This window comes from Acomys minous, assembly GCF_964271855.1.
Source record: "Acomys minous genome assembly, chromosome: 10".
Lineage (NCBI taxonomy): Eukaryota > Metazoa > Chordata > Mammalia > Rodentia > Muridae > Acomys > Acomys minous.
This window is the reverse complement of record NC_140491.1, coordinates 73,082,725-73,106,313: the sequence shown is the minus strand read 5'-3', so window position 1 is coordinate 73,106,313 and position 23,589 is coordinate 73,082,725. Positions and strand designations below refer to the sequence as shown.

At 52.3% G+C, this 23,589-nt stretch overlaps 1 protein-coding gene across 4 annotated transcripts in view; it reads right to left on the bottom strand.

Moving 5' to 3' along the window:
- Positions 1–1,821: 1,821 nt before the first annotated feature.
- The window catches only part of GSN (gelsolin), a 52,946-nt gene continuing 31,178 nt past the window's right edge, over positions 1,822–23,589 (bottom strand). For all 4 annotated transcript variants that reach the window (XM_084798140.1, XM_084798141.1, XM_084798138.1 and 1 more), the window contains 14 exons: positions 19,221–19,382; positions 16,663–16,812; positions 15,550–15,639; positions 13,889–14,021; positions 12,782–12,870; positions 12,394–12,609; positions 9,916–10,049; positions 7,288–7,378; positions 6,130–6,300; positions 5,422–5,596; positions 4,289–4,413; positions 3,976–4,053; positions 3,186–3,246; positions 1,822–2,261 (listed from right to left, as the gene is read on the bottom strand). In XM_084798140.1, the coding sequence (XP_084654266.1) occupies positions 2,092–2,261; positions 3,186–3,246; positions 3,976–4,053; positions 4,289–4,413; positions 5,422–5,596; positions 6,130–6,300; positions 7,288–7,378; positions 9,916–10,049; positions 12,394–12,609; positions 12,782–12,870; positions 13,889–14,021; positions 15,550–15,639; positions 16,663–16,812; positions 19,221–19,382 (1,845 nt within the window). In that variant the 3' untranslated portion in view covers positions 1,822–2,091. The remainder of the gene's footprint in view (positions 2,262–3,185; positions 3,247–3,975; positions 4,054–4,288; positions 4,414–5,421; positions 5,597–6,129; positions 6,301–7,287; positions 7,379–9,915; positions 10,050–12,393; positions 12,610–12,781; positions 12,871–13,888; positions 14,022–15,549; positions 15,640–16,662; positions 16,813–19,220; positions 19,383–23,589) is intronic.

The window sequence follows — 23,589 nt, the reverse complement described above, 5'->3', positions numbered from 1 at the left end:
GAGAGACAGAGAGAGAGAGATGCACACACACACACACACACACACACACACATACACACGCGCGCGCGCGCACACACACACGGGGGGGGGGTGTCATATACAGAGATACACACACACATCACACACACATCCACACACAGAGTAGGGGCAGTAGTTAGGAGTATAGCTCAGTGATAGAGCACTTGTCTAACTTGCAAAATCTGGGGTTCAGTCCTGAAAAAAAGAAGCAAAAACAGACACTACCAATAAATGAAACAAAGTGTTTCTGTAGAGGAATGTTAATTTCTGAACATGGCTGCTCTGGCAAGAGATCACATCTAAAAATCTTCTAGGTCTATGTGATCTGTCTGAAATACAAACATGCCTTTAATCCAGGAGACAGAGGCAAACAGATCTGAGTTCAAGCCAGCCTGGTATAGAGCAAGTATCAGGTAAACAAAAATTGCCGGGTGTGGTGGCTCACGCCTTTAATCCCAGCACTCAGGAGGCAGGTGGATTGCCATGAGTTCGAGGCCAGCCTGGTCTACAAAGGGAGCCTAGGACAGCCAAGGCTAAAAAAAAAAAAAAAAAAAAAAAAGAAAGAAAGAAAGAAAAGAAAGTGAAGTCTGAGTGGCCGAAAAGGTGACGAATCAGACATTTGACAGGATATGCCCAACTTTCACAAGAAGAGCGAGGAAAGAGAAGTTACTTAAGAGATAGTTTTGCAGAGCAAGGAGGCAGGTTTTACCAGGACAGTAATAGAGAGACGGGCTGCAGAGACAGAACTCAGGTGAAGACGGAACTGGCCAGAAAATGAGAAGACGCCAGAAGTTTAGAGCAGATTGCTGAGTTAGTTTGAGGCGAAGCAGAGCAGTTCTGGGCCAAGAGAGAAGCCAGATTAAGCAAATCAGCTGGGAGAAGAGTTTGAGCCAGAACAGCTGAGTTGAGCTAGCCCAGAGCTCAGAAAGAACAAGTGAGGGTGAGCTTGTTAAGCAGTAAGTCTCAGAGGCTGAAAACACTCTATAGGCCTAGGATAGATTGTAGGGAGGCTAGAAGCTTCCAGGACTAGGCCCAGGTTACCAGGAGGAGGCAGTTAGCTTCCCAGACAACAATTGAGCCAGGAGAGTAACATTTCCTTTTACAGGTTTCAGCTTTGGCCCAGGCCTAGCTAGGAGCTTCACAAACTTGACTGGACCGGACAGCGAGCAGGACACTTCTGCTCTACCTCCTTTCCCCTCTGGCCTCTCGTAGGTCAGCCCTGCCTCTTGGTTTGATGGTTTCTCGCTGGCTAGCTTTTGTCCTCTAGACACAAGCCAGGCCTTCTGGGGGGGGGGGCGGGGGAAGGAACCTCAACTGAGCAACTGCATTTAGTAGGTGGCCTATAAGCAAGTCAGTGGGGGCATTTCCTCCATTAATGTTTGATATAGGAAGACCCAGCCCACTAGGGAGGGTGCCCGCCCTGGGCAGGTTGGGGAGCAAGCCAACAAGTAGCATTCTTCCATGTCCTCTTCTTCAGTTCCTGCCTTTAGGTTCCTGTCTTGAGTTCCTGACCCAACGTCCTTTCATGAAAGGCCCTAAGATGAAATAAGCCATTTCCTCCCCCAAGCTGCTTTTGCTCAGTGTTTTTTTTTTTTTATCACAGTAACAGAGCACAAACTAGGGCACTCCTCCGTACAAGCTACGTGCAGCTTTCCTCAATGTGCCATTGGCTTCTCAAGGACTAAGATGCTCACACAGGGTGGGTGGAGTTCATCTGCTCTTTCATTGGCCCATCTGCCTGGGCACAGAACTGCCAGGGTCATGAGCCATGCAGTGAGGAAAGCAGGGACACAACTGAGAAGACACACTTCAGAAAGCTTTTATTGAATTTAATTTCCAAAGCATAGATACTTGAAGAAATTTTGTAAAGACCCTGAATTTTCCCAGGGCTATTTTTGGCTATTGTAAAAAAAAAAAACAACAACAAAACAAAACAAAACAAAAAAACCCAAAACCCCAAACCAAAAACCATGTACACACACACCATAGTTTTCCTGCTTGCCATGTCTATCTTTGGAAGATCGACAATTCTCGAAGGCACTGACTGGTGACTTTGGTGGCTCTGGTCCTTCCTCAGGCAGCTAGCTCAGCCAAGGCCCTGTCCAAGGGATCCACGGACCAGTAGTTGTCATCCCAGCCGAGGAACCAGCCCACGAAGGACGGAGGCTCAAAGCCTTGCCTCACGACAGTGATGGGGGTTCGCCTGTCCCGATTAGCTGGGTCCGTCTCGATGTACCGCTTAGCTGCAGACACGCAAGGAGGAGGAGACCAGGTCTTAGTGCCCTCTCCTCAGGGAGAGAGTAGGGGTTGCCAGAAAATATTCTCTCAGCCTTAATGACCACCACTACCACGGCGAACAGGCCAAGACCCACATAGATTCCCCACAACACAGGAAGAACAGAAACTTCCGATTAAACTCCTGCTTCATAGAGTTCTCAGGCCTTCCCTGGGGATATCACTTCCCCCTGGTGATGAAACGATATTAAATGATAAAGCCGCTCACTGCTTTCCTACCTGGGGACCCTAATGAGGGGATCCCTTGGGCATGCTGGGAATCGGACATGGACTCACCTCTGTTCCTTCCTCCCCTCCCCACCCCCCCACCCCCCCCCCACCCCCGCAAGCCCTTGGGCATTCTGAAGGGACACATTTGTCTCTTCACACCCACAAGCGCTTACTCTGTCCCTCAAAGCCTTGGCCCTCAGCTTGGGGCAGTGAGAACCCTAAGAGGCGCTATCATCTGCTCCATGAGGCAAGCCTCGGAGGCGATGGTGACACCCACCCTCTCACCTCCCTTCTAAGTCCCCACGGCTTTACTTTGTACACACTTCACACCTCGATGCCCCCACCACAGGCTCAAAATCACCAGAGTCAGTCCACCTGGGCTGATGAAAGTTCCAAAATAGCCCTCTTCCGTCTGTATGGACTGATTGCCTTGGGTAGTCATCAAAAAGCTATTGGGACATCACCCCAAGGCAGGGCTCTAGAAGGTCAGCCTAGGAGCGAAAGCCCACAGCTCCACGGATGCTAACTACTAGAACAGCATCGGAAGCTGCTCCCACCCACCCCCAGCCAGAGACCTAACCCCCACCCCCACCCACAAAAACCCAACCCCCACCCACAGTCAAAGAAAGACCCCACCCCCCCCTAGAGCCTTGGGTCCTCACCAGAGGTCAAGGCTTCCGTCTTTTCCTCTTCCTGTGAGTCTTTTCCAACCCAGACGAAGACCTGGAGGTGAGATATGACATGAAAAGCACATGAGAGGTGCTGGTGACAGTCACTGACGGATCAAGAACAAGGACGGAAGTGGGTCCTGGGTGTCAGAAAAAGACAAAACTCCCCACGACCTTTTAGACAGCGCCTGGATGAGCATGGGGGCAGAGGCCTGCAGAGTGGTGACCCACATACGTGTTTGCCGTTAAAGTGTGTTGGTCGGCCTGTAATAATATTTTCTTCTAACTTAGTTATCAACAGTGGAGTTAAGAGGCTGGGTTGCCAGCCTCTCCTGAGCCAGGAGGATCTGAAAGCCGGGCCATCACCTTCATCCCTTGGCTGATGCTGAATGCTGTGCCTCTTTGGTAGGCATTTCCAGTTTGCCTCAGGCTACACATCCTCAACCCAGCCGGCTTCACTCCTAATCACTGCAGTGCAGGGTCAAGGTGTGGAGGCACTCAACTCAATCCCTTATCCGACAGATGCACGCAGAAAGGCTACCCACGTGACCCGGGTTTCTAGGGTGCTCTGCAGTTCTCGAAGGGCCGTGCACCTGCCAGGCAGGTCCCACCACTTCCATTTTACAGCTGTGGAAATGGAGGCTCAGAGAGGGCATGTGGCTTGTAGCCATTCCTGGGAACACCTGGCGTTGCTTCTTTTATGTCCTCCTGGTGGCTCATCTTGGAGCGACGAGGAGTCCAGCTTCTCCCTCTACCCTGGCCTTCTCCCCCCTCCTTCACTCACCTGGTCCCAGGTATCCAGGAGCATGACGTCATCAGTAGCCAGGTCTTCCTGCATAAGCTCGCCAGGTACCTCTTCGATCTGGGATGGGTCAAAGGAGGTCAGTGAAGAAGCATCAGCCCCCAGTGGTTCCCAAGAGGAGTCTGAAGAGCTGGTCCTGCCTTGGGTGCTTACCCCCCAGCCCCATCCCCCCCAGCCCCACTCCCCCACCCCCACCCCCCACACTGGACCATCATACTGTTCCTCCGGGCTCTGAGGTTCAGTGACCTCTGAACCCTTCGCTGGACACAAGCAGAGGTGTCACCTCCAGACTTACCACAAAGCGTCCAATCCTGTTGGAGCAGGCAAAGAGGCGAGGAGGATGGGCATCCATTTTCTTCTCCTTCAGCCTTGGGGATGTGCGGTAGGCAGTCTTCCCGCCCAGGGCCTCCCAGAAGCCATCTGTGAGGGGAGATCACATCAGTTGCCAAGGGAAACCAGGGCTCCTCAGAGCACACTTCACCAGACCCAGATCGAACTGTGCCCAGATCCAGCTGGCTGCTCTCCACTTTAAGATCCCAGGGGCTTGAAACGTAAGTAATGGAGGCCTGAGAGGGTCAATTGGCAGAGCCAACAGCACTACAGGATGGAGGTAACTACCTCCACTCAGCACGTGAGGTGGTAGAGGCTCAGAGACAGCACTTCACCTAAATTCATATAGCCTGGGAGGGGTGAAGCCAAGAGGCAAACTTTTCCTACATCCAATTTCCATATTCTTCCTACAATGTTTGCTCCATCTATGTGTGTTCTGTGTGTACGTAGCCATCTTTTTTTTTTTTTTTTTTTTTTTTTTTTTTTTTTTTGGTTTTTCGAGACAGGGTTTCTCTGTGTTGCCTTGGCTGTCCTGGACTCGCTTTGTAGACCAGGCTGGCCTCGAACTCACAGCGATCCGCCTGCCTCTGCCTCCCGAGTGCTGGGGTAAAAGGCGTGTGCCACCACGCTCAGCTATGTGGCCATTTCTATAGAAGTCTATCACAGCTAAAGATACACCTTCCTCGCATTCCCATCAGCCACCAGTCTGGGGCTGGGAGACACAGACCATCCAACCTAGCAGAAGTGTCTGCAGGACAGAGAGGCTCCATGCAGACCAAGGCTGTGCCTTCGCTGCTTCCACGAGATACCAAGAACAGGGGGATGGGTTCTGAGTATCAGCAAAAAGAGGGCTGAGGGCTGAAGCTGTGGGACTTCCAGGGAAATGGTCTCCATCCCCCGAGGCCTCTTGGACCATCCACTCCAAGTTCCCCTTTCCTCAGGAGACAGGAGGTTACCCTGTTGCTGGCCTTCACCTTCATTCTAGAAACGCACACGATGGTGAAGACACAGGAGAAGGGGTGTGGAGATGGAGCCCCGACAGTGGGAAGTGGGGGGCCCCCGCCCCCAACCCACCCACCCTCCCCTCCCTGCTCTCACCTGGCTCACTGCCTTCCTCCACCTGCACAGGCTGGGCTTGCAGCACCCTCAGCAGCTCCTGGGCCCCAGTCTTCTCCGCCTCACTGGCTCCTACACCCACCCACAGGTAGGCGGCTGAGGGGGTTTTTAGCACAAAGGCATCGTTGGAGTTCAGAACACCGGCCTTAGGCATCACCTGGAGGTGGGGTGGGACAGGCAGCACTCAACCAACCCGGAACCAGAAGAAAAAACAAAACAATCCGGTTCCCCTCCTTACAGCAGGAAGGCCTTGCACCCACTGGGACAAACTTCTGAGAGCAGACTTTAGACAGTGGCAGGACTGGCTCGCTCCCGAGCTTCTTGGGAGCACTGTGATGAGTGAGGATGGTCTGGAGTTTGGAGTTGCATTAACAAAAGTTGGATGTTCAAACAAAGGCGCTAATAGAGTAACTCTCCACAGTGCCCAGACCATGGCAGCCTACTAGAGTAGAATCAGAAACAGCGTCCAGGCTGCCCAGGATGAGTCCTAGAGGAAGTAGCGCCCTGCCTATGACGGAAAGTATGTGAGGAACCCTGCATGGGCAAAGGGCTGCCAGAGCAGCAAGCGCTGAAAACCTGCTCCCTTCCCCCATCCAGGCCCACCCAACCCTGGGCCTCTGGAGGTCTGCTCATTGGGCCTAGAAGACTTCAGGAGGGCAGTCGTGCCCATGATCTGGGACCCGGCATTACCTCAACAGCCCTGGTGGCGCCAGAGCTGCTGGCGCGGACTTGGAAGAGACGGGTGCTGGCAGGGGTTGTCTGCCCACCGTCCCGGGAGGTGCCACCCTTGTAGATGATCATGGGCTTCCCGCCAAACAAGCTCATGAGGTGTGCAGGCTCCTTGCCTTGGACCACTCGGCTCTGGCAGTGAAAGAAAAGAAAGTCAGCTTTTCCCTTTCCTTTCCTTTCCTCTCCTTTCCCTCCTTCCTTCCTTTCTTTCATTCTTTCTCTCTGTCTTCGGGGGTGGGTGGGCATGCCCTCCAGTAAGGCCGCCATACTGTGTCTAACTATAGCAACTTTAGCAGGGAGCACCATGCAGGGAGCACCGTTACTCCAAAGCACCAGGGTACCGAATAAGGAAAGCTTGAGATGATGTCACTGCTAAGGTCCTCTGGGTGCTGTTTTCCCACCCTTTGCCTCTGTGAAGACTTGGCCTGCGGCCTCTGAGTCTGGTCCAAGAACCAGGGAAGCCCAAGTTTGCAAGTGTGACCTTAAAAGGAAGGACAGACGGCTTGAGTACGTGCTTGAATGCTGATGTCAGTCCCAGACACGTGAGAGGGTGGGTGGGTGTACCATGGCACCCCCACCCAGCCCCAGATCCCAACTCTCCCCTGTCCCTAGCCTGTCGTCTTACTTAAATCTAAACATAGCACACGGATTTCCTTGTCTTAAACGTGCCCTGTAGGGACCAACTGTGTCATCATCCCCTGCTGGACAGCCAAGGGAGGGTATGGAGACACTGCCCAGCAAGGACAGGGTCTATATATACGGATGCAGACATTAAGTCCAGTGCATAGAAGCCCTGAATAAATATTTATTGCATGGGTAGGTAAGTAGCTAGATGGATGGATGGGTAGATGGATATAGATTATGGGTGGATGATGGATGGGTAGGTAGGTGGGTGAAAGTGCATGGACAGATGGACAGATGGACAGGTGTATGTATGGATGGGTGGGTGGATGGTTCAGTGGGTAGATGAATGGACGTACAGATGTATGGATGGGTTGGTGGGTGGGTGGATGGGTAGATGGATGGATGGATGAGCAGATGCATAGATGAGTGGATGGATAATCAGGCAGCTAAGCGAGCAGACAAGTGAGACCCTGGCTGAAGCTTTGAGAGGCTCACCTGTACAGGAGTTCCCCCCAGTTCCTCATCCAGTTGAGCAGTTAGGATGGCGGACACAGCAATCTCATCCTGGGTAGACTGGGCACCCTGCCTAGAAGAGGAGAGAGACTCGGCTCTAGTTTCCATAGCGCTCTGGGCTTCTTCCATGCCGGGAGCTCCATAACCCGTGAACCTGCTTGTTGCCGGGATGGATGTGGGCTGGAGAGGTCTATGGGCCGTGAGGAGAACCAGAGACAACAGCCTCGCCAACCTGCCCACCCCTAGCACAGCACATTGTCGGCCTTCTTAGTCCTGGTACAGTGGGCGGATTTCCTTGTCCTAAATGTGCACGTGGGGAGCTCCCTGGGTCCCCTGAAGGACATGCAAGAGAGGGCACCGAGACGCAAATGCAAAGTGTACAAAAGCAGTCAGAGCATCTCCTTGTATACAAAGGCGGGTCAGAAACAGCAGGTATGACCTGTGCCATCTGGGGAGAAAGACACCAGTCCATTAGCCGTGGGGGGAAATCTGCAAAGGACTGCCTGGACGTTCACTGAAAGACTCGGGGTCCCCATGCCTCAGCTTCTTGCCAAGGCCTTGTACCTATACCTGGCATACACCATATATCAAAAAGCCTTCTAGGAACTTTGTATCATATGTTGACCTTAGTGGTACAGTCCTGTAGCCTCAGACACTTGGGGAGTTGAGGCAGAAGGATTGCAAACTCAAGGCCAGCGTGGGCAAATTAGCGAGACTCTGCCTCAAAACAAAAAGTAAAAAGGTACTGAGCCTATTTCTAGATCAGTGGTAGTGGCTTGCCTAGGATGTACTGGGCTCTGGGTTCAAACTCTAGCATCCCTATATCCCTCCAATAATGATATGTGTTTTAAAATGCAGACAGGAGGTGGTGGCACTACCTTTAATCCCAGCACTTTGGAGATAGAGGCAGGTAGATCTCTGCGAGTTCAAAGCCAGCCTGGTCTACAGAGTGAGTTCCAGGACAGCCAAGGCTACACAGAGAAGCCCTGTCTCAATAGGCAAACAAACAAACAAACAAACAAAAAGCAAATACTTTAAAAAGGACCGAGATTCCTGAGCATCAGCCTTCTGGGTTTATGGTCATAAAGGAAAAGGGCAGGCTGTGTCACAGATCCCAGAAGACCGAGGGGACACAGGAAGAAATGTCTTGTGGAGTCCTAAGCCCTAGAGACTGTCCTGTGGGGTCTTGGGTTAAAGCCTGGGCCAGGAAAGACACTGGAATGAAGACTTGGTGACACTGGATTAGATGCAGACAAGTGCACAGCCCTGCATCAGCTGGTCCACAGCTGCTTGGCCTGTGGCGTGAAGGGTCTGAGAACTGGCCAGATAACTGGTTGGGTTTTTTGGGTTTTGTTGTTGGTGTTTGAAACTTTTCAGTGGGCCCAAGATTACTTCAAAATGAAAACCTTAACGAAGAAGAAATTCAACAGCTAGAAGAAATTCAACAACTATTATTCAGACAAAAGTCTGAAACTGTCTTGTAACAGGAACATCATTTCCTTACTGTTTGTTTTTCAGTGCCAGGGGAGGGACCCAGAGCCTCCAGTATCCGCTTGCCTGCTCGGCCACTGAACCACACTGTTGACGCCAAACACGAATTCAAAGTCTAGTAAGACTCCACTTTATAAACTATCAGGCTGATGAGCATCCATGAGTTTAACAACACAGTCAGCTGTGGTAGATCCAGAGAAACGGGGAGTCCTGCGTGCAGCTGGCAGGAATACTGGAATTTGAAAGGCCCCGAGCACTACTAGTCAGGGGAACGGGGGCTATCTATCAAAATGACAGGTCCACTGACTCTCTGAGTCTGGCAGTCCATTTCTGGGAACTCATCACAGAGACTTTCTCTAAGCAACCACCTGTTTGCTAACAGTTATTAATCTTGATGTCGCCGAAGGAGCAGCGGACTAGCACCCAAGTATGCATGGGTGTGGGATCTTGTCAGTAAACCACGGCATAGCACCCAAAAGAATGGCACGGCTGTTGGGCACCCACACCCACATCATATCAGGAAGCTGTCAGTTTCCAGGAAGCTAGTATCCAAAAGGGCAGCTCCTGGGCAATGCACTTACATTACACAATCCTTCCAGAGATTATGCAAAAAGCAGACATACACATTCCTAAACTGGTCAAGCGGAAAGGGTAGGGCTTGGTGGGTGAGTCACCTGGGCACAGGTGCAACAAACAGTTCAGGGGTGACACCTTTGGATCCTGCTTTGTGTTTGGAACGATGCGATTCTATGCTGCGCTCTAAAACACTTGTTTAAATAATTATCATAATTGATATATAATACATATTTATGTAGTACAGGATAATTTGTAATTATTACAATGGAAGCCTCTAGAAGGATAAACTTGTATTATGATTGCCATTACCTGCCCAGAGCTGCTGGGGTGGTGGTGTTTCTGTCCCTAAGATGAGACATGTCATATTCTGATGACAAAAAGTTCAGAGTTGTGACCCTGGGTGCGAATGGGTCCCGGGCAGGGTGTGGCTGTCCAGACTCAGGCCTGTATCTCCAGATTCCCTCAGATCAACTCACTCCCTTTGTCACAGTCAGAGTCCCACACACTGCCCCTCATCCCCAGCAGACAGTCCAGGCCCCTCACCAGTTGTAGATGATTTGTCCCTGGCGACCGCCATGACGGTAGTTGTACAAAATGATGTAGCTGTCACCTCCATAGAACTGCCCGTATGTGGCAGGGTCCACTGGTACCTTGTTGGAACCTTCGATTCTCCAGATCTGCAGAGGTAGAGCGGAGGTCAAACACCACCACAGTGGGCTAGCTGGGGACAGTGGACAGTTCAGATCACAGGACAGGCTTTTCATGGCCACGCAGTGCTATCCAGGCCCAAGCAAAGTGAACTGAATTGCCCGGCACACAGAGCCATTGAGAGGCACGGCAGGGATATGATCCCCCAGGGGTTCCTGCTCGGTTCTCCCCACCACACCTGGTCAGCCCTGTACCTCTGGCTGAAAGGCCCCCTTAAGATAGCTCTAGATTAGAAGACTGAGCCAGGCCTGAGGCAAACTTAAACTCTGCCCCCTGAGAGGGACACATGACTTCCGACAACTTCCCCTCTCAGAGCCTCGTTTGAAAAGCGATGGTTACTATAGTTAGGGGAAATCCTTCGAGCCTCAAATTTTAGTCAGGAAAATGGCATGACGGCCCGTACCACAAGCTGGCTCTATCAGGCTCAGCTGCTATTAATAGGATTGGCGTTATAACACCACGTCTATTTTCCCCATGGTTATGGAATCACTAGGATTTGGCAGGTCACCTTGTTTCTCAGGGCCTTGGCTGGGTGGCCTCAGAATGACTCCTGCAGGCAGAGCTCTACAGAGAGCTCTGGAGACAGGACTTTTCCGGTTATTGGGAAGCCCTGCAGTGACGCCTGGTGGTAAAGTGGAGGCACTGAGCCCTACAACATGGAGTCTTGAAGGAGAGGCTCAGAGAGGCTGAGTAAACGGCCACAGGGGACTCGGGCGGGCTCAACTCTGTCTACTAAATAATGCTTTCGCTGCCTCCTCTGCACACCCTGCAGGAACGAAATGTCAGCACCCAGGACAGTAACAATGACTGTTGCTAAAGCCTCGAGAGGAAACAATGGATGCCGGCCTGGACCGGACTCTATGGACACACTTCCAGCGGCACCCTGTCTTCACAGGCCCAGGGGCCTCACCTTCTCTCCCTAAACCATCACGGTGACCCCTCCCAGGGGGCCCAGCTCACGTTTCTCCCTCCTACTATTTTTATGGTGGGTTTTTAAAGCACAGAACCAAATCTAGCTATCAAAAACAAAGGAAAACCCCAAATACCTTAGGACTGCCGTACCTCATGGGTGGCATTCATGGTCCCTCCTGAAGATGCCACCAGTGTCATCCTCCTTAAGGTGAGGGTCCTGCCTGGAATGTGCCCGCTCTCCCCAGTACCCAAGCCCAGCCACCCCACTGTCCTTCCTGTGTTCCCACAAAATCCTCTGTACTTCCCTTCACCCCTGGGAATAAGCGGTGCAGATTCTGATGTGGCTGCGGTCACCTCCCCTCCCTCCCAGGCACTCCTAGGGAAGAGGATGGGGTCTGAGAGCCTGGCACACAGTAGGTACGCAGGGAATGGTTGTCGTCAAAAAACCAACCAAAGAGAAAAAAAATAAAGAGGAGAAGAATCTCATCCATCACAACTGTGGTGGAAGACTTGAAACACCCTCAAGGCAGCAGAGGATGGATGCCCGAGAGGGAGGGAGACGGAGAGGGGAGGCATGTAGCCGAAGCCAGCCCAGGCTCAGCGACACTGTAACAGGCACTTAGAAACTGCTTTGGTTAGAAAGCACTGGCTCGTCTGGGCTGACGGGGTAACCAAAGCTGGGAGGACATAAGGCCATCTAGGCTCCATTTTGTTTGGGTCTCTTTTACACAGGGAGTCACTTGCTCAGCCCTGCATGGAGACATGTTACTCCCTTGAGGGGTGTCTTGCTGACCTATCGCACCTGCCTTCAAGGCTGAAGGCACAAGACAAGGGACTTGGTCACCTCCAATGATGCTGCATACCCAAGAGGACAGGCCAGCACCCTGGAGTCAAACTGGCCTCTTCAGGCCTCCTTGGGAACCGGATCTGAGATCATTAACCAGGCCATGCTTGGCTCAAGGCTGCCTTTTGTTTTGTTTTGTTTTGGGGTTGTTGGAGTTTTTGTTGTTGTTGTTGTTGGTTTTTTGAGACAGGGTTTCTCTGTGTAGCCCTGGCTGTCCTGGACTCACTTTGTAGACCAGATTGGCCTCGAACTCACAGCGATCAGCCTGCCTCTGCCTCCCCAGTGCTGGGACTAAAGGCGTGCGTGCACCACCACGACCAGCTCAAGGCTGCTTTCTTTATACACACCCCCACCTCCAGCCCCAACTCCACCCCTATTTAAGCCTAAAGCTCATGTCCGGGCCGTGAAGATGGACTTGGGGGCTCTTGAGGCCCTTTTTCTTGTTCTCCCCAAAGTGGCTACATTGATAAACTCTGGGTTGGCCCTTCACCGTTCTGAGCCTGGCCTGTGGCATGTGGCGGAGCCAGGCCTTTGCTCTAGAACTGTGGTTCCGGTACCTGTTTCTGGCCAGTGCCGTCATCGTCCATGCCATGCTGGGCGGCCATGGCGGTGGAGGTGTGTAATGTAGCAGCATCGAAAGGCACGCGCTCCACGTTGGCAATGTGGCTGGAGAGGTAGCTCAGGCCGGGGCCGTCCGTCTGATCTGGGTCCCGCCAGTTCTTAAAGAACTGCTTGAAGAGCGGGGTCTCGCCGCCCTCAGGGAGGACGGAAACCTGGCATGGGAGGAGAAGGACAGGGTGTGGCTACGCTGCCGAGCAGGGGTCTTAGGGAGCCTTGGGTGCCCCGTCAGTCCCCGAGGAGGACGGGGGACCCTCTCCATCCTGGGGACCCTCTCCATCCCTTACACTCACTGAAAGTTCCTTTTCCCTGGCCTCAGATCCTCACCTGGGTCTGCCTGGGGTACTGCATCTTGGAGATGAAGTCGGAGGCCGTTTTGAGGGCAGCCTTCCGCTCCTCCATGTTGGCTTGCTTGCCTGCCAGAAGTCAGAGGAACAATGCAAGGTTAGCCTCTAGGGGTCCCAGGAAAGGGCAGCCGGCCCACCTTCCCACCCTCCTTAGACTTAAGACAATAGCCAGGAAGCACACCCTCTGGGGTCCTGGCTAATTACAGCAACCATGACAACCAGTGGTCGATTTACTGAACACAGAGTCGGTGCCAGACTTAACACACAGATTAGTCCGTTTTATCCACGCAACAGCCTTAACTCACAGAGGTCACAGAGGTCATGGCTGCCTCATCCCCTCTCATATATAAGGAAACAGGGGATCTCGGAGAGGCCATAGGAAGTTAGCTTGCCACATTGGTACAGACATGCAGGCTGCACACTTTGCCCAGGAGCCCCCTTCTGAGGCAACGTGGCCCTCCCTATCCGCAGCCTCACCTCTGCTCCAGCCCTCAGAGCCTAGAAGGGTCAGGTGAGGCCCTGGCCAGTGCATGCCCACATCCCTCGGACACGCAGCCCAGGTTCTGGGGGCCTCTCAGATTCTTGCTGTCTCCACTCACTGCCTCCCTCTCTCTTCCCAGCCCGTCCCAATGTCTGAGGAAGCACTGGGGGTGGGTGGGGTGGGGGGGTGGGGGGGTCTCTGAAGTCTCAGAAACACCTGGGTCCAAAAGGCTGACAGGAGCCAACCATCCTCAAAGACTTCCCTGGTGCCTCCTGGTACCGCCACCTTCACAAAAAGGCCCCCACATCCAGCATAGAGTTCCAAGTCTCAAGATAGTATACTGCTTAACCCTGTCCAGCATGCGGGGGCCCAGAAAATAATGAACTCATAGAGCTCCATTGTGTGTGTGTGTGTGTGTGTGTGTGTGTGTGTGTGTGTGTATTACATGGTGTCAATTAACTTCTCCGAGGACTGATCTTGTCACAGGGCATGAGTCTGGGTTCCTGACTGCCGTCATTGGCCCAGCAGCCTCCAGCACTGTTCTCCCTGGGGCTGAGATCCCGGAAGCCTCTGGTGACAGGTGGAACCTAGGTGTCTGCCTCTTACCTTTCCAGACAAAGATTTTCCCATCTCTGCCATGGTCCAGGATGAAGCAGTCCTCGGTTCTCAGGGCACCCTGGGCGAAGGGGTTCTCGTCGGCCACGAGGGAGACTGACATGCTCCCTGCACCGTTGGAGACCTGTGGGGACAGAGAAGGTGGCCTGTGAGCACCTGACACAGGCAGAGGGGCAGTGAGCATCCAGGCCCGCCAAGCTCTGCAGCACAGACGAGCCTTCTTTCGCCTTTCCATCTAGCATGTCAACATGGATGCTGCACCTGGAAGAGGAAGGTGGGAGGACAGAGGAAAAGGGAGGAGGAGCTTGGGGTCAGGCCTGTAGCTTGCAGTTGGTCCAGTGCTAGGCTAGCATACACAAAACAGGTGGATCTCTGAGTCTGAGGCCAGCCTGGTCTACATAGTGAGTCCGGGACAGCCAGGGCTGCACAGACAATCCCTGTTTCAAAAAACAAACAGCAAACGAAATGTGTGGGGCCTCTGAGAAGATGGAGAGTTTACTGAAAAGCTTTTGAAATGATGAGTAATGAAAAAAAAAATGACAAGAGCCAAGCATGATGTGCCATCCTGGACTATGCTTGGAATCAGAATAACGTCTGTAATTGGCTGGCAGCAGTCGCCTAGCGGACAAGTGTGCCTACTTACGTTAAGATGCTAAGGAGAAGCCAGGTGAGGGCATATGGACTATTGCAATATTCTTGTAAATCTAAGAAATTCCAATATAAAGAGTTCATTCAGCCGGGCGTGGTAGCACACGCCTTTAATCCCAGCACTCGGGAGGCAGAGCAGGCAGATTGCTGTGAGTTTGAGGCCAGCTTGGTCTACAAAGCGAGTCCAGGACAGCCAAGGCTACACAGAGAAACCCTGTCTCAAAAAAAAAAAAAAAAAAGAGTTCATCCAACTTAATACAAGATGTCCACTAGCCAAATCTGACAAGAGTGGTTCTGGGTAAGTGGAGGCTGCAGGGTCCCTGAGGAGGAAGATTTGGGAGCTGGGGGCTGCCATAGAGCAAAGCCCACGAGCCTCAACCAGATTCCGTAATGACCAGGACATGGCAAAGGCTGGCATCTGCCCAGTGCTCACAAGCCAAGGCCTGGAATGGCCCCCAGCATGGAAACGTAGACCCAAGTATGCGCAAGGAAGATGTCATCAGAAATGTTAGCTGTGACCTTCACTCTCACCCAGCTCTGCAGTGTAGTGTTTTCCTAAGACAACCTCTTATCCCCCTAGCCCCAGCGCAGATCCCAGAAATCCTACAAAACTCTGCAAGGATGACCCTCTGGCTAGCCACAGTGGTGCCGCCTGTAATCCCAGGACTTAAACGGCCGAGACAGGAGGTGTCAAGGCTAGCCCGGGCTGTACAGTGAGACAAGATTCTGTCAAACAAACAAACAAACAATAACAAAACCCACAAACCCAAACTCAACCCAAAACCCAATCCAAAACAACAACAAGTTTGCTTCTTTTTGCAGGGAATGGGTGGGGAGCCAAGAGCTCCAGGCTTCAGCTGAGCTCAGCACACCTTCTTACTCTAAGCACACTGGGACCAGGGACATCAGTCCCCCACCCAGGGCAGCTGAGGAGGGCGGGGCCTCTGTCCACCCTGCCAAGCCTGACCCTGTTGAGTGTGGGAGACAGTACCCCTGGGGCTCACCTTGTAGAGCTTGGCCAGCTTTCTGTTGGCTGCATCCTCCTTGGCTGTGTCCTCAGTACCTGCAGGCAGATCTGGCTTGGGCCCCAGCACCTGGAGGAGATGTCAAGATGGGGTAGAAAGGTGCCCATGAGCACAGAAGCTTCTGAGTAAGCACCCCATGAGGCCAGGCTACATGGACAGCCATGTCTGTGTTCCATGTGGAACCTGCCTGGCCCTGACATCTTCAATCTACTCCTCCTGTGCCTGCCTCCAGGCTGAACTTTCTTCCCTCAGATGCATTTGAGCCAACTGCATCTGCCAAACACCGTCTAGCTAGGCCTGGAGGACACCTCACTTAAGACTCTCCATCCACACAGCAAGAGGAACAGAGCTGAGAGGCAGGAGTGCTCGTCCACGCAGCCCTTAGGAGGCTGTCAGAATTGGAACCTCAACTCCTGTCAGGATTTTAGAGCTTGGGTTTGCTCGGTTCCATCCCAGCTACTATCCCTGGTGTCTAGGGTCTTTTTCTTTCTCCCCATAAAAATCCCTTTGCAAAAGTCAGAACGTGATGCTCCCGGCAAGTAGGAGCAAAGTGGCACAGAGCAGACATTTTCTTTTTCTTTTCTTTTCTTTTTTTTTCTTTTTCTTTTTTCTTTTTTTTTTTTTTTGCCTTCTCCTTCTCCTGGGGGGCCTTGCCTCTCTCTTGGTAGATTCTAAAAGCGTGGTAGCTGAGCTGACAATCCCATCCTACCATTAACTAAAGGAGCCATAAGTAAACAGGCATGTCCGAAAAGGACATTGACAGCTGGGTCACAATTGCTTCAGCGAGTCCTCAAGGAATGTTGGAAGAACGTTTTTTTTCCTAGCTTGCTCCTTTGGAAGATTTGGTTCTCCTAGCTAGAGGGTGTCACATGTACTCCCAGCATGCATCACACCCTGAAATCCCAGCTCAGATCTCAGGGGACTTAGAGTTGCAGGGAGCTGTCTTCCTATTCCCTAAATGTTCAGGCTAAGTGGGGGGGGGGGGGGGGAGAAAAGTCTTGAAAGGCAGGTCTTCAAAAAGGAGCCAGGAGTAGCCTGACCCCTCTCCACCCGCCCCGCCCGCCCCGCCCACCCCATCCACCCCACAGACACCTGGAGCATCGCTTCCGGCTCTCCACCTTCCTCAGACACGTGCACTTGGGCCCGGCCACTCCTCTCGTTGTCCCGGATGCCCTTGGACACCTGTGTGGCCTTCAGCCTTTCAAATCTGTTGCTGGCGGAGCCACACCACTGGTAGATGTTCTGTAAAAAGACAGAAAACCCAGGAAGTTAGAGGCCAGGCTTCACACAAGCCTGTCCGGCAGGATGGCAATATGCAGACCGTGGCTGTGTACAAGGTCCACTTGGCCTGTGCTTGCCAGGTCGGGGCTCTCAGGGCGCGAACGCCCAACGGGGTGATCTCTGCGCTTGTGGATACTGACGTGCAGGACACCCAGATTGCAGGCTGCTATGCCTTGCCTATGATTTGTTTCTCTGAAGTTCTTGTTCAAGTGTGCGGCAGTGCTCTGAGGAAAGGCCTTTGTGGTTGCTAGGTGATTCGTGGGATTAAAATTTTTTTTTTCTGGGTTGTGTCTTTCCTGCTATAGTGCAGGTCCCCTCTGTATCTCCACTGTGATGCATATGGCCGTTTGCCTGTCACATTGGCTCTTTTGTAAAGCAGGAGGTCAGTCTCCAGACACTGCTGCCAGATCTCGACCTTCCCAGACTGTGAGCCTAAAACTTTTGCTTAAGAGTTTTGTTATCTGAATGGAGAGATGGCTCAGAGCTTAAGAGCACTGACTGTTTATCCAGAGGCCCTGAGTTCAACTCCCAGCAACCACAGGGTGGCTTATAACCATCTGTAATGAGATATCTGGTGACCTCTTCTGGCCTGCAGGTGTACATGCAGGCTGAACATTGTATACACAAGTTATCCGGCTGGAGAGATGCTCAGAGTCTGGGAGCATCGCCTCCTCTTCTAGAGGACCTGAGTTCAATTTCCAGCAGCCACACGGTATAAAATCATCCACGATGAGATCTGGTGCCCTCTTCTGTTGCGCAGGTGTAACATTGTATACATAATAAATAAAACATTTTTAAAAAGTTATCTCAGCACTTCTGTTATAGAGACCCCTGCTAGTGGGAGGTAAAACTGCAAGCACCATCTGTTCACAGCACCCACAGCTTTCCTGACCTACGTATGCTCCTTAGTTTTTATTGTCAACTTGACAGAACCTAAAGTCATCTGGGAAGAGGGAACTTCAGCTAAGAAACGGCCCAATAAGACTGGCCCGTGGCCATATCTGTGAGCGATTGTCTTGATTGACGATTGATGTGGGAGGACCCAGCCCACTGTGGGCAGCAACTTCCCCAGGCAGGTGAGGTGGCAGCGTTCTTCCATGGTATCTGCTTCAGTTGCTTCTGAACACAGTGCTTAACCCAGCAGCAGAAAGCAAACCAGAACACCTTGTGAGCCAGCAACGCCACGCTAAGCTACAGCTCCGCCAGAACTGCATGTATAAAACGGCACGCCACCCAAAGGCCTGTGCCAGCATGGCCAGAGCGGCCCCAACCAGAAACTACCCGAGTGCCCATGGACAACATGACGGACGAAGCAGCTGACTCTTACAAAGCAAGGAGCGAGCGAGCGACACCAAAACGCAGCAATATGGAAGACCCTCAGTGACGCGAGGTTGAAAAGAAGAGGAAGGTCTCCTGCGCATAACTTTAGAAGTGTGCAAAAGTGAGTCAGTCCTGCTGAGAGTGTCCCCGCTGGCTGCCCTCGGGGGCGAAGGGACTGGGAGGACAAAGCCAGTGCATTCAGGGAGCTGTGATGTTTTGTTTCTTGAGCTACAACAATTAGAAGTTAGACAGGCACCCTCTGCTGGGTGAAATCCACAAAGGAGCAGCTGGGATTGGAACTCAGCGGGTCGTTTTATTTAACAAAAGACTCTACCGAGGCTGAAAAGGCAGCTCTGCAGTTAAGAGCACTGGCTGCTTTTCCAGAGGACCTGGGTTCGACCCCCAGCACCCGCGCTGCAGTCCCAGAGAAGCCAACTCCCTGAGGCACACATGATGCCAACACACACCACGGGCTCATGTGCACACAAGTTTTAGGGTGCAATGTCTGCCTATGCCGATTTGCAGCTTTGTGCTCATGTGGTAAGTGGTCCTGGGGGTGGGTACCCTACGCATTGTCACATACAGGTTCATGTGCAACCAACGATGCTTACGTCATCCACTGTGGGTCCAAGAGTACATGCATGGCCACTCATTGCGACGTTGGTGTCCATGATGGACTACAGCCTACAGTTTTTGCCCACTACAGCTATGTGCTTAGCAGTGAGTGTGTATTTTTTTTTTTTTTAAGATTTATAGCTGTGCACGTCTGATACGAGGGAAATAGAATATCAAGAACACTGTGCAGACGATGGGGACCCAAGGTCCATGCGAATATGCATGACACGCTTGAGTCCACATGTGGGACTCTAGTGCCAGACACATCCACACGTGGTCGTCTGCCTGACACACTGGGCCTTCTGGCTACCATGGCCCATCCCCCCGCTCCCCCGAGTGTTCATGCCCCCACTCACAAGTGTTTGCCCCTCCGCAAAGTCAGACCCGGCCAAGTTCCCCACAACAGCCCGGGGAAAAGGGCAAAAAGGACTCACGTTTCCCAGGTCCAGAATGAAGCAGTCGCCGTTGTTAAAGCTGTCCCAGGACACAGGCACCTCAGTGGCACGGACTGTACGGCGGCCTTTGACCTGTAAGAGCCTCTGTACCACCACCTCATTGGGTACCACGTGCTTGAATCCAGATGCCACGCCTCCTTTCTGTCGGGTCAAGGGAACAGTGTTAGTCCAGTGAAATGGATGCTGGAGTTGACATTAGACTGAGGTGAGGAAACGTCTGACCAGTGGATGCTCGGCTAACCCGGGACTTTCACTGTGGATGGGGCTGACACTGAGACATTTTTTTCTGAAGTTCAGGAAAAGGAATAATATTTACCAAAGACAACCTGGCTGAGAAGTATTAGATCCTCTACATACTACATCCCACTGGACCTTATACTCCACCTAAAAGAGCCCTGAAGACACTTCCCTAGGTCAGAGGACAGCAAACACTCCTCTCTCAAAGCCAGCTTTCCCCCAAGGGACACTCTGTGTCAACCTACACAAGATACTCTTCAAGGAAAGGGATCTAGGATCGAAGTGTAGGGAGTGCTCGTTACTCAGTGACCCTGACTGTTGCACATTGCACAGGAACACAGCGACGGCTCCTATGGCGAGCACTCAGACTTGCCTTCCATTTCACACAAGTCTCTCCCTAGCTCATCACTTTTCTCCATCTCACTCCGTTCCAGCACCTGTTTCTGCACGACACTCTTTGGTAAGTGCTCACCCAAGTCATCTCTGTCCTTTCCATCCTTCGAGGTACTCTGAAGAATCCTTGTGGACTTCCTCAGCCCACATCATCTCTCTCCCGCTGTGTCAAGTCCACTGAGGCCTTCAGAGGCAGGGAGAGGGAAGGGGCAGCCTCCACCATGGCGCTGGATGACTTTCTGTAACCTCCTCCCCTCTCTCAGCCTCTCTGAAGGAGCCTGTTCATGGGCTGGCTTCCTTGCCACAGCTGCCACAATGCCTTTGGCTCAGTAGGAAGCCAAACGGAAGCTGGCTGGGATCTCTGCAGCCCCAGGTACCCACCAGACCTCGCAACCTTACACTCATTTTGTCTTGTCTAAGCCAAAGCCCAGAGAAGTGACTTCCTCAGGCATGCTCAGCAAGCCTGTGGCACAGTCAAGGCTTCCAGCCTTGCTGCCTGCTGGGGGGGTCTGGTGCTCCTTATTCCATGCACCATGGGGGGGGGGGTCAGAAGTTGGGGAGAGGGGGGCTTCTAGAGGTCCTCCGAACACTCCAGCCAGGACTCTATCTGACCATCTCCTTGCAGACACTAGCCATACAGACTTGATGGAGGCGAGGAGGCAGAGGCAGAGGCAGACATTTCAAGTCAAGCTCCTGTTATGCACAGGGCGCATGGGTGTATTTGTCACATGCGCATACCCACTACACTGCACATTTCACATGTATCTCACAGATAAGGATAGCAGAACCCACGCACGGAGGAACTTGCCCAACCTCTCATAGTGGGGTGCTTGGTGGAGCCAGCATCAAACCCCAGTGTGTCTGAATCTACAAAACCATGTTCTTTCTCCCAGTAATCAGGTCTTCTTAGAGCCCGGCGCAAGCATTTTTTGCGTTTCTAGGGGGCTGGAGCGCCCTCTGGTGTCCATTCTTGGTATGAGCATAAAGCCTACTTGGCATAGCCCATGCCTAGGTCAAATCACTTAGTTTTGACTCACTGGCCCTTGCCCTGTCAAGAGCACTTGAGGCAGAGCTGTAGTGCTACTGGGCACGAATGACCTCAGGATGGATCAGGGCTACATCCATGGCTTTCTTCTTGGTTTAGAAGTCCACAAGTCAATAGCAAGCCAGGGACTTTTCCCAACAGAGAAAGAATAAATCTGAGTTCAGGTGGCCATGGTGCCTGAGAGCCAAGCATGCTGTTGTTGTTGGAGGAGGACAGGAGCTGAGGCAATCACCGGGGTGAAGCAAGGGGCGGATACTGGGCAGCATACCCCATCGCCCTGCGCTCACTCCACAGTCACCTGCCAGCCTCCAGGGCCGCCTGACTGAGCGGTAGTAAGGCTGGGCACCCGCTGTCCAAGCAGGACTCACAACGAGACTGAGATAGGAAAGTCACCGCATTAATCCTTGACTGGTGAGCCTGAGTGTCCTGATGCACTCCAGTCACTGCTGCTGACCCAAGGAACAACTCTTGGAGAGGTACACACACACACACACACACACACACACACACACACAGACATGCATACATACATGAACATGCACATACATATATATACACATGCACACACACATAAATGTACACACACGCGCATATATACATAAATGCACATACATGCACACATACGTACATATACATACATACACACATACATATACATGCATGCATACACACATACATAAATACACATACACACACACACACACACTAAATAAAGCAAGTTCTCAGAAGAACCAGTGAGTGGATCTAAAGAGAAAGGATGGGAATTTTTTGAATTTTTTTCTATTTCTTTCTTTCTTTTTTTTTTTTTAACTGAAAGAATTGATTACTGCTATCTAATCTAATTTGGGGTGAGGTAGGAAGAGATCGGTATCAAAAATCTTTGAACAAAACTCTACAGGGTGAGTTGTTTAGAGAGCCACTCTCTGGAGTTAAAGCCACGAGGCGGCTGATAGGCAGGTTTGTGGAAAGAACCAAAGTGCCCGGCCACCATTTGGCCCACGCCTGCTGGGGTGGGGTCCCAGGACCGTGAGAGCTGCTGGCTTATATCAAGCTTGACTTACTCAGCTAGTGAGGTGAGGATGGGGGGGGGCGGGGGAGCACTAAAATCTCCATGAACAAAACTAAAAAGTCAAAGCGTGTACATAATAAAAGAACGCCTTGATGAGGCTGACCTGTCCAACCTGTAGCCCCGAGTCCGTCTCTAACAAAAGGTCCCGGCAGATGCCTCCTTTCCAGCTGTCCCAGGGCCCAGCGTGCCCAGGACCCTGATAGGCCCAGCTTCCCTTCCAGCAAAGGACAAAAGACTCAAACTCACCCAGCCTTGTGGGTGAAGATGAAAGGGGAGAGCCACAGGACACCTTTCCCACCCCCACCCAGGACAGTGACTTAGAAGTGACAGGGCCACAGAACAATGAGGGCAGCTCTCCCTGGCGGCTCTGCGTCCTCTCTCTGCCCCTTCTTTGACTCCAAGACAGAAGTGGCTCCCGGAGGCTTTCATAGAAACAAGTCTTGTGTAACAGGCCTGGCTCCTCCGCATCTATAATAGATGGATGGGGGGGAGGCCGAGAGCCTTGGTCTGGGCCTGCCAAGTGCGGGGGTGGCCCGGGGACCTGCAGGAGGCGGTAACCAGGGCTGGTCAGCGGCCTCAGATGCCCTTCAGGGGCCAGTTTCCTTCATGACTGAAGCCACAAATCAGAGAGAGCACAGTAAAGAACATTCCGGACACTCTAGACAGACATGCAGGTGATGAACCCCACAGAGCTAAAACGAAAGGCCGGAGACTTGTGAAACGTCCACTCTGGACTAGCTCTGGGCTGTGCGGGACTCTTCACACTTGAGCTGAGTCTCATTCCTGTCGCTCCCAGCTGTGTGGCCTTGGGCTTCACGCCCTTACATTTCACACCCCTGCACTTCTTCACACCCCTGCACTTCTTCACACCCCTGCACTTCTTCACACCCCTGTACTTCTTCACACCCCTGTACTTCTTCACACCCCTGCACTTCTTCACACCCCTGCACTTCTTCACACCCCTGTACTTCTTCACACCCCTGTACTTCTTCACACCCCTGCACTTCTTCACACCCCTGCACTTCTTCACACCCCTGTACTTCTTCACACCCCTGTACTTCTTCACACCCCTGCACTTCTTCACACCCCTGCACTTCTTCACACCCCTGTACTTCTTCACACCCCTGCACTTCTTCACACCCCTGCACTTCTTCACACCCCTGTACTTCTTCACACCCCTGTACTTCTTCACACCCCTGCACTTCTTCACACCCCTGCACTTCTTCACACCCCTGTACTTCTTCACACCCCTGTACTTCTTCACACCCCTGTACTTCTTCACACCCCTGCACTTCTTCACACCCTTGCACTTTTCCACACCCCTGTACTTCTTCACACCCTTGCACTTTTCCACACCCCTGCGCTTCTTCACACCCCTGCATTTCTTCACACCCCTGCATTTCTTCACACCCCTGCACTTCTTCACACCCCTGCACTTCTTCACACCCCTGCACTTCTTCACACCCCTGCACTTCTTCACACCCCTGCACTTCTTCACACCCCTGTACTTCTTCACACCCCTGCACTTCTTCACACCCCTGCACTTCTTCACACCCCTGCACTTCTTCACACCCCTGTACTTCTTCACATCCCTGTACTTCACA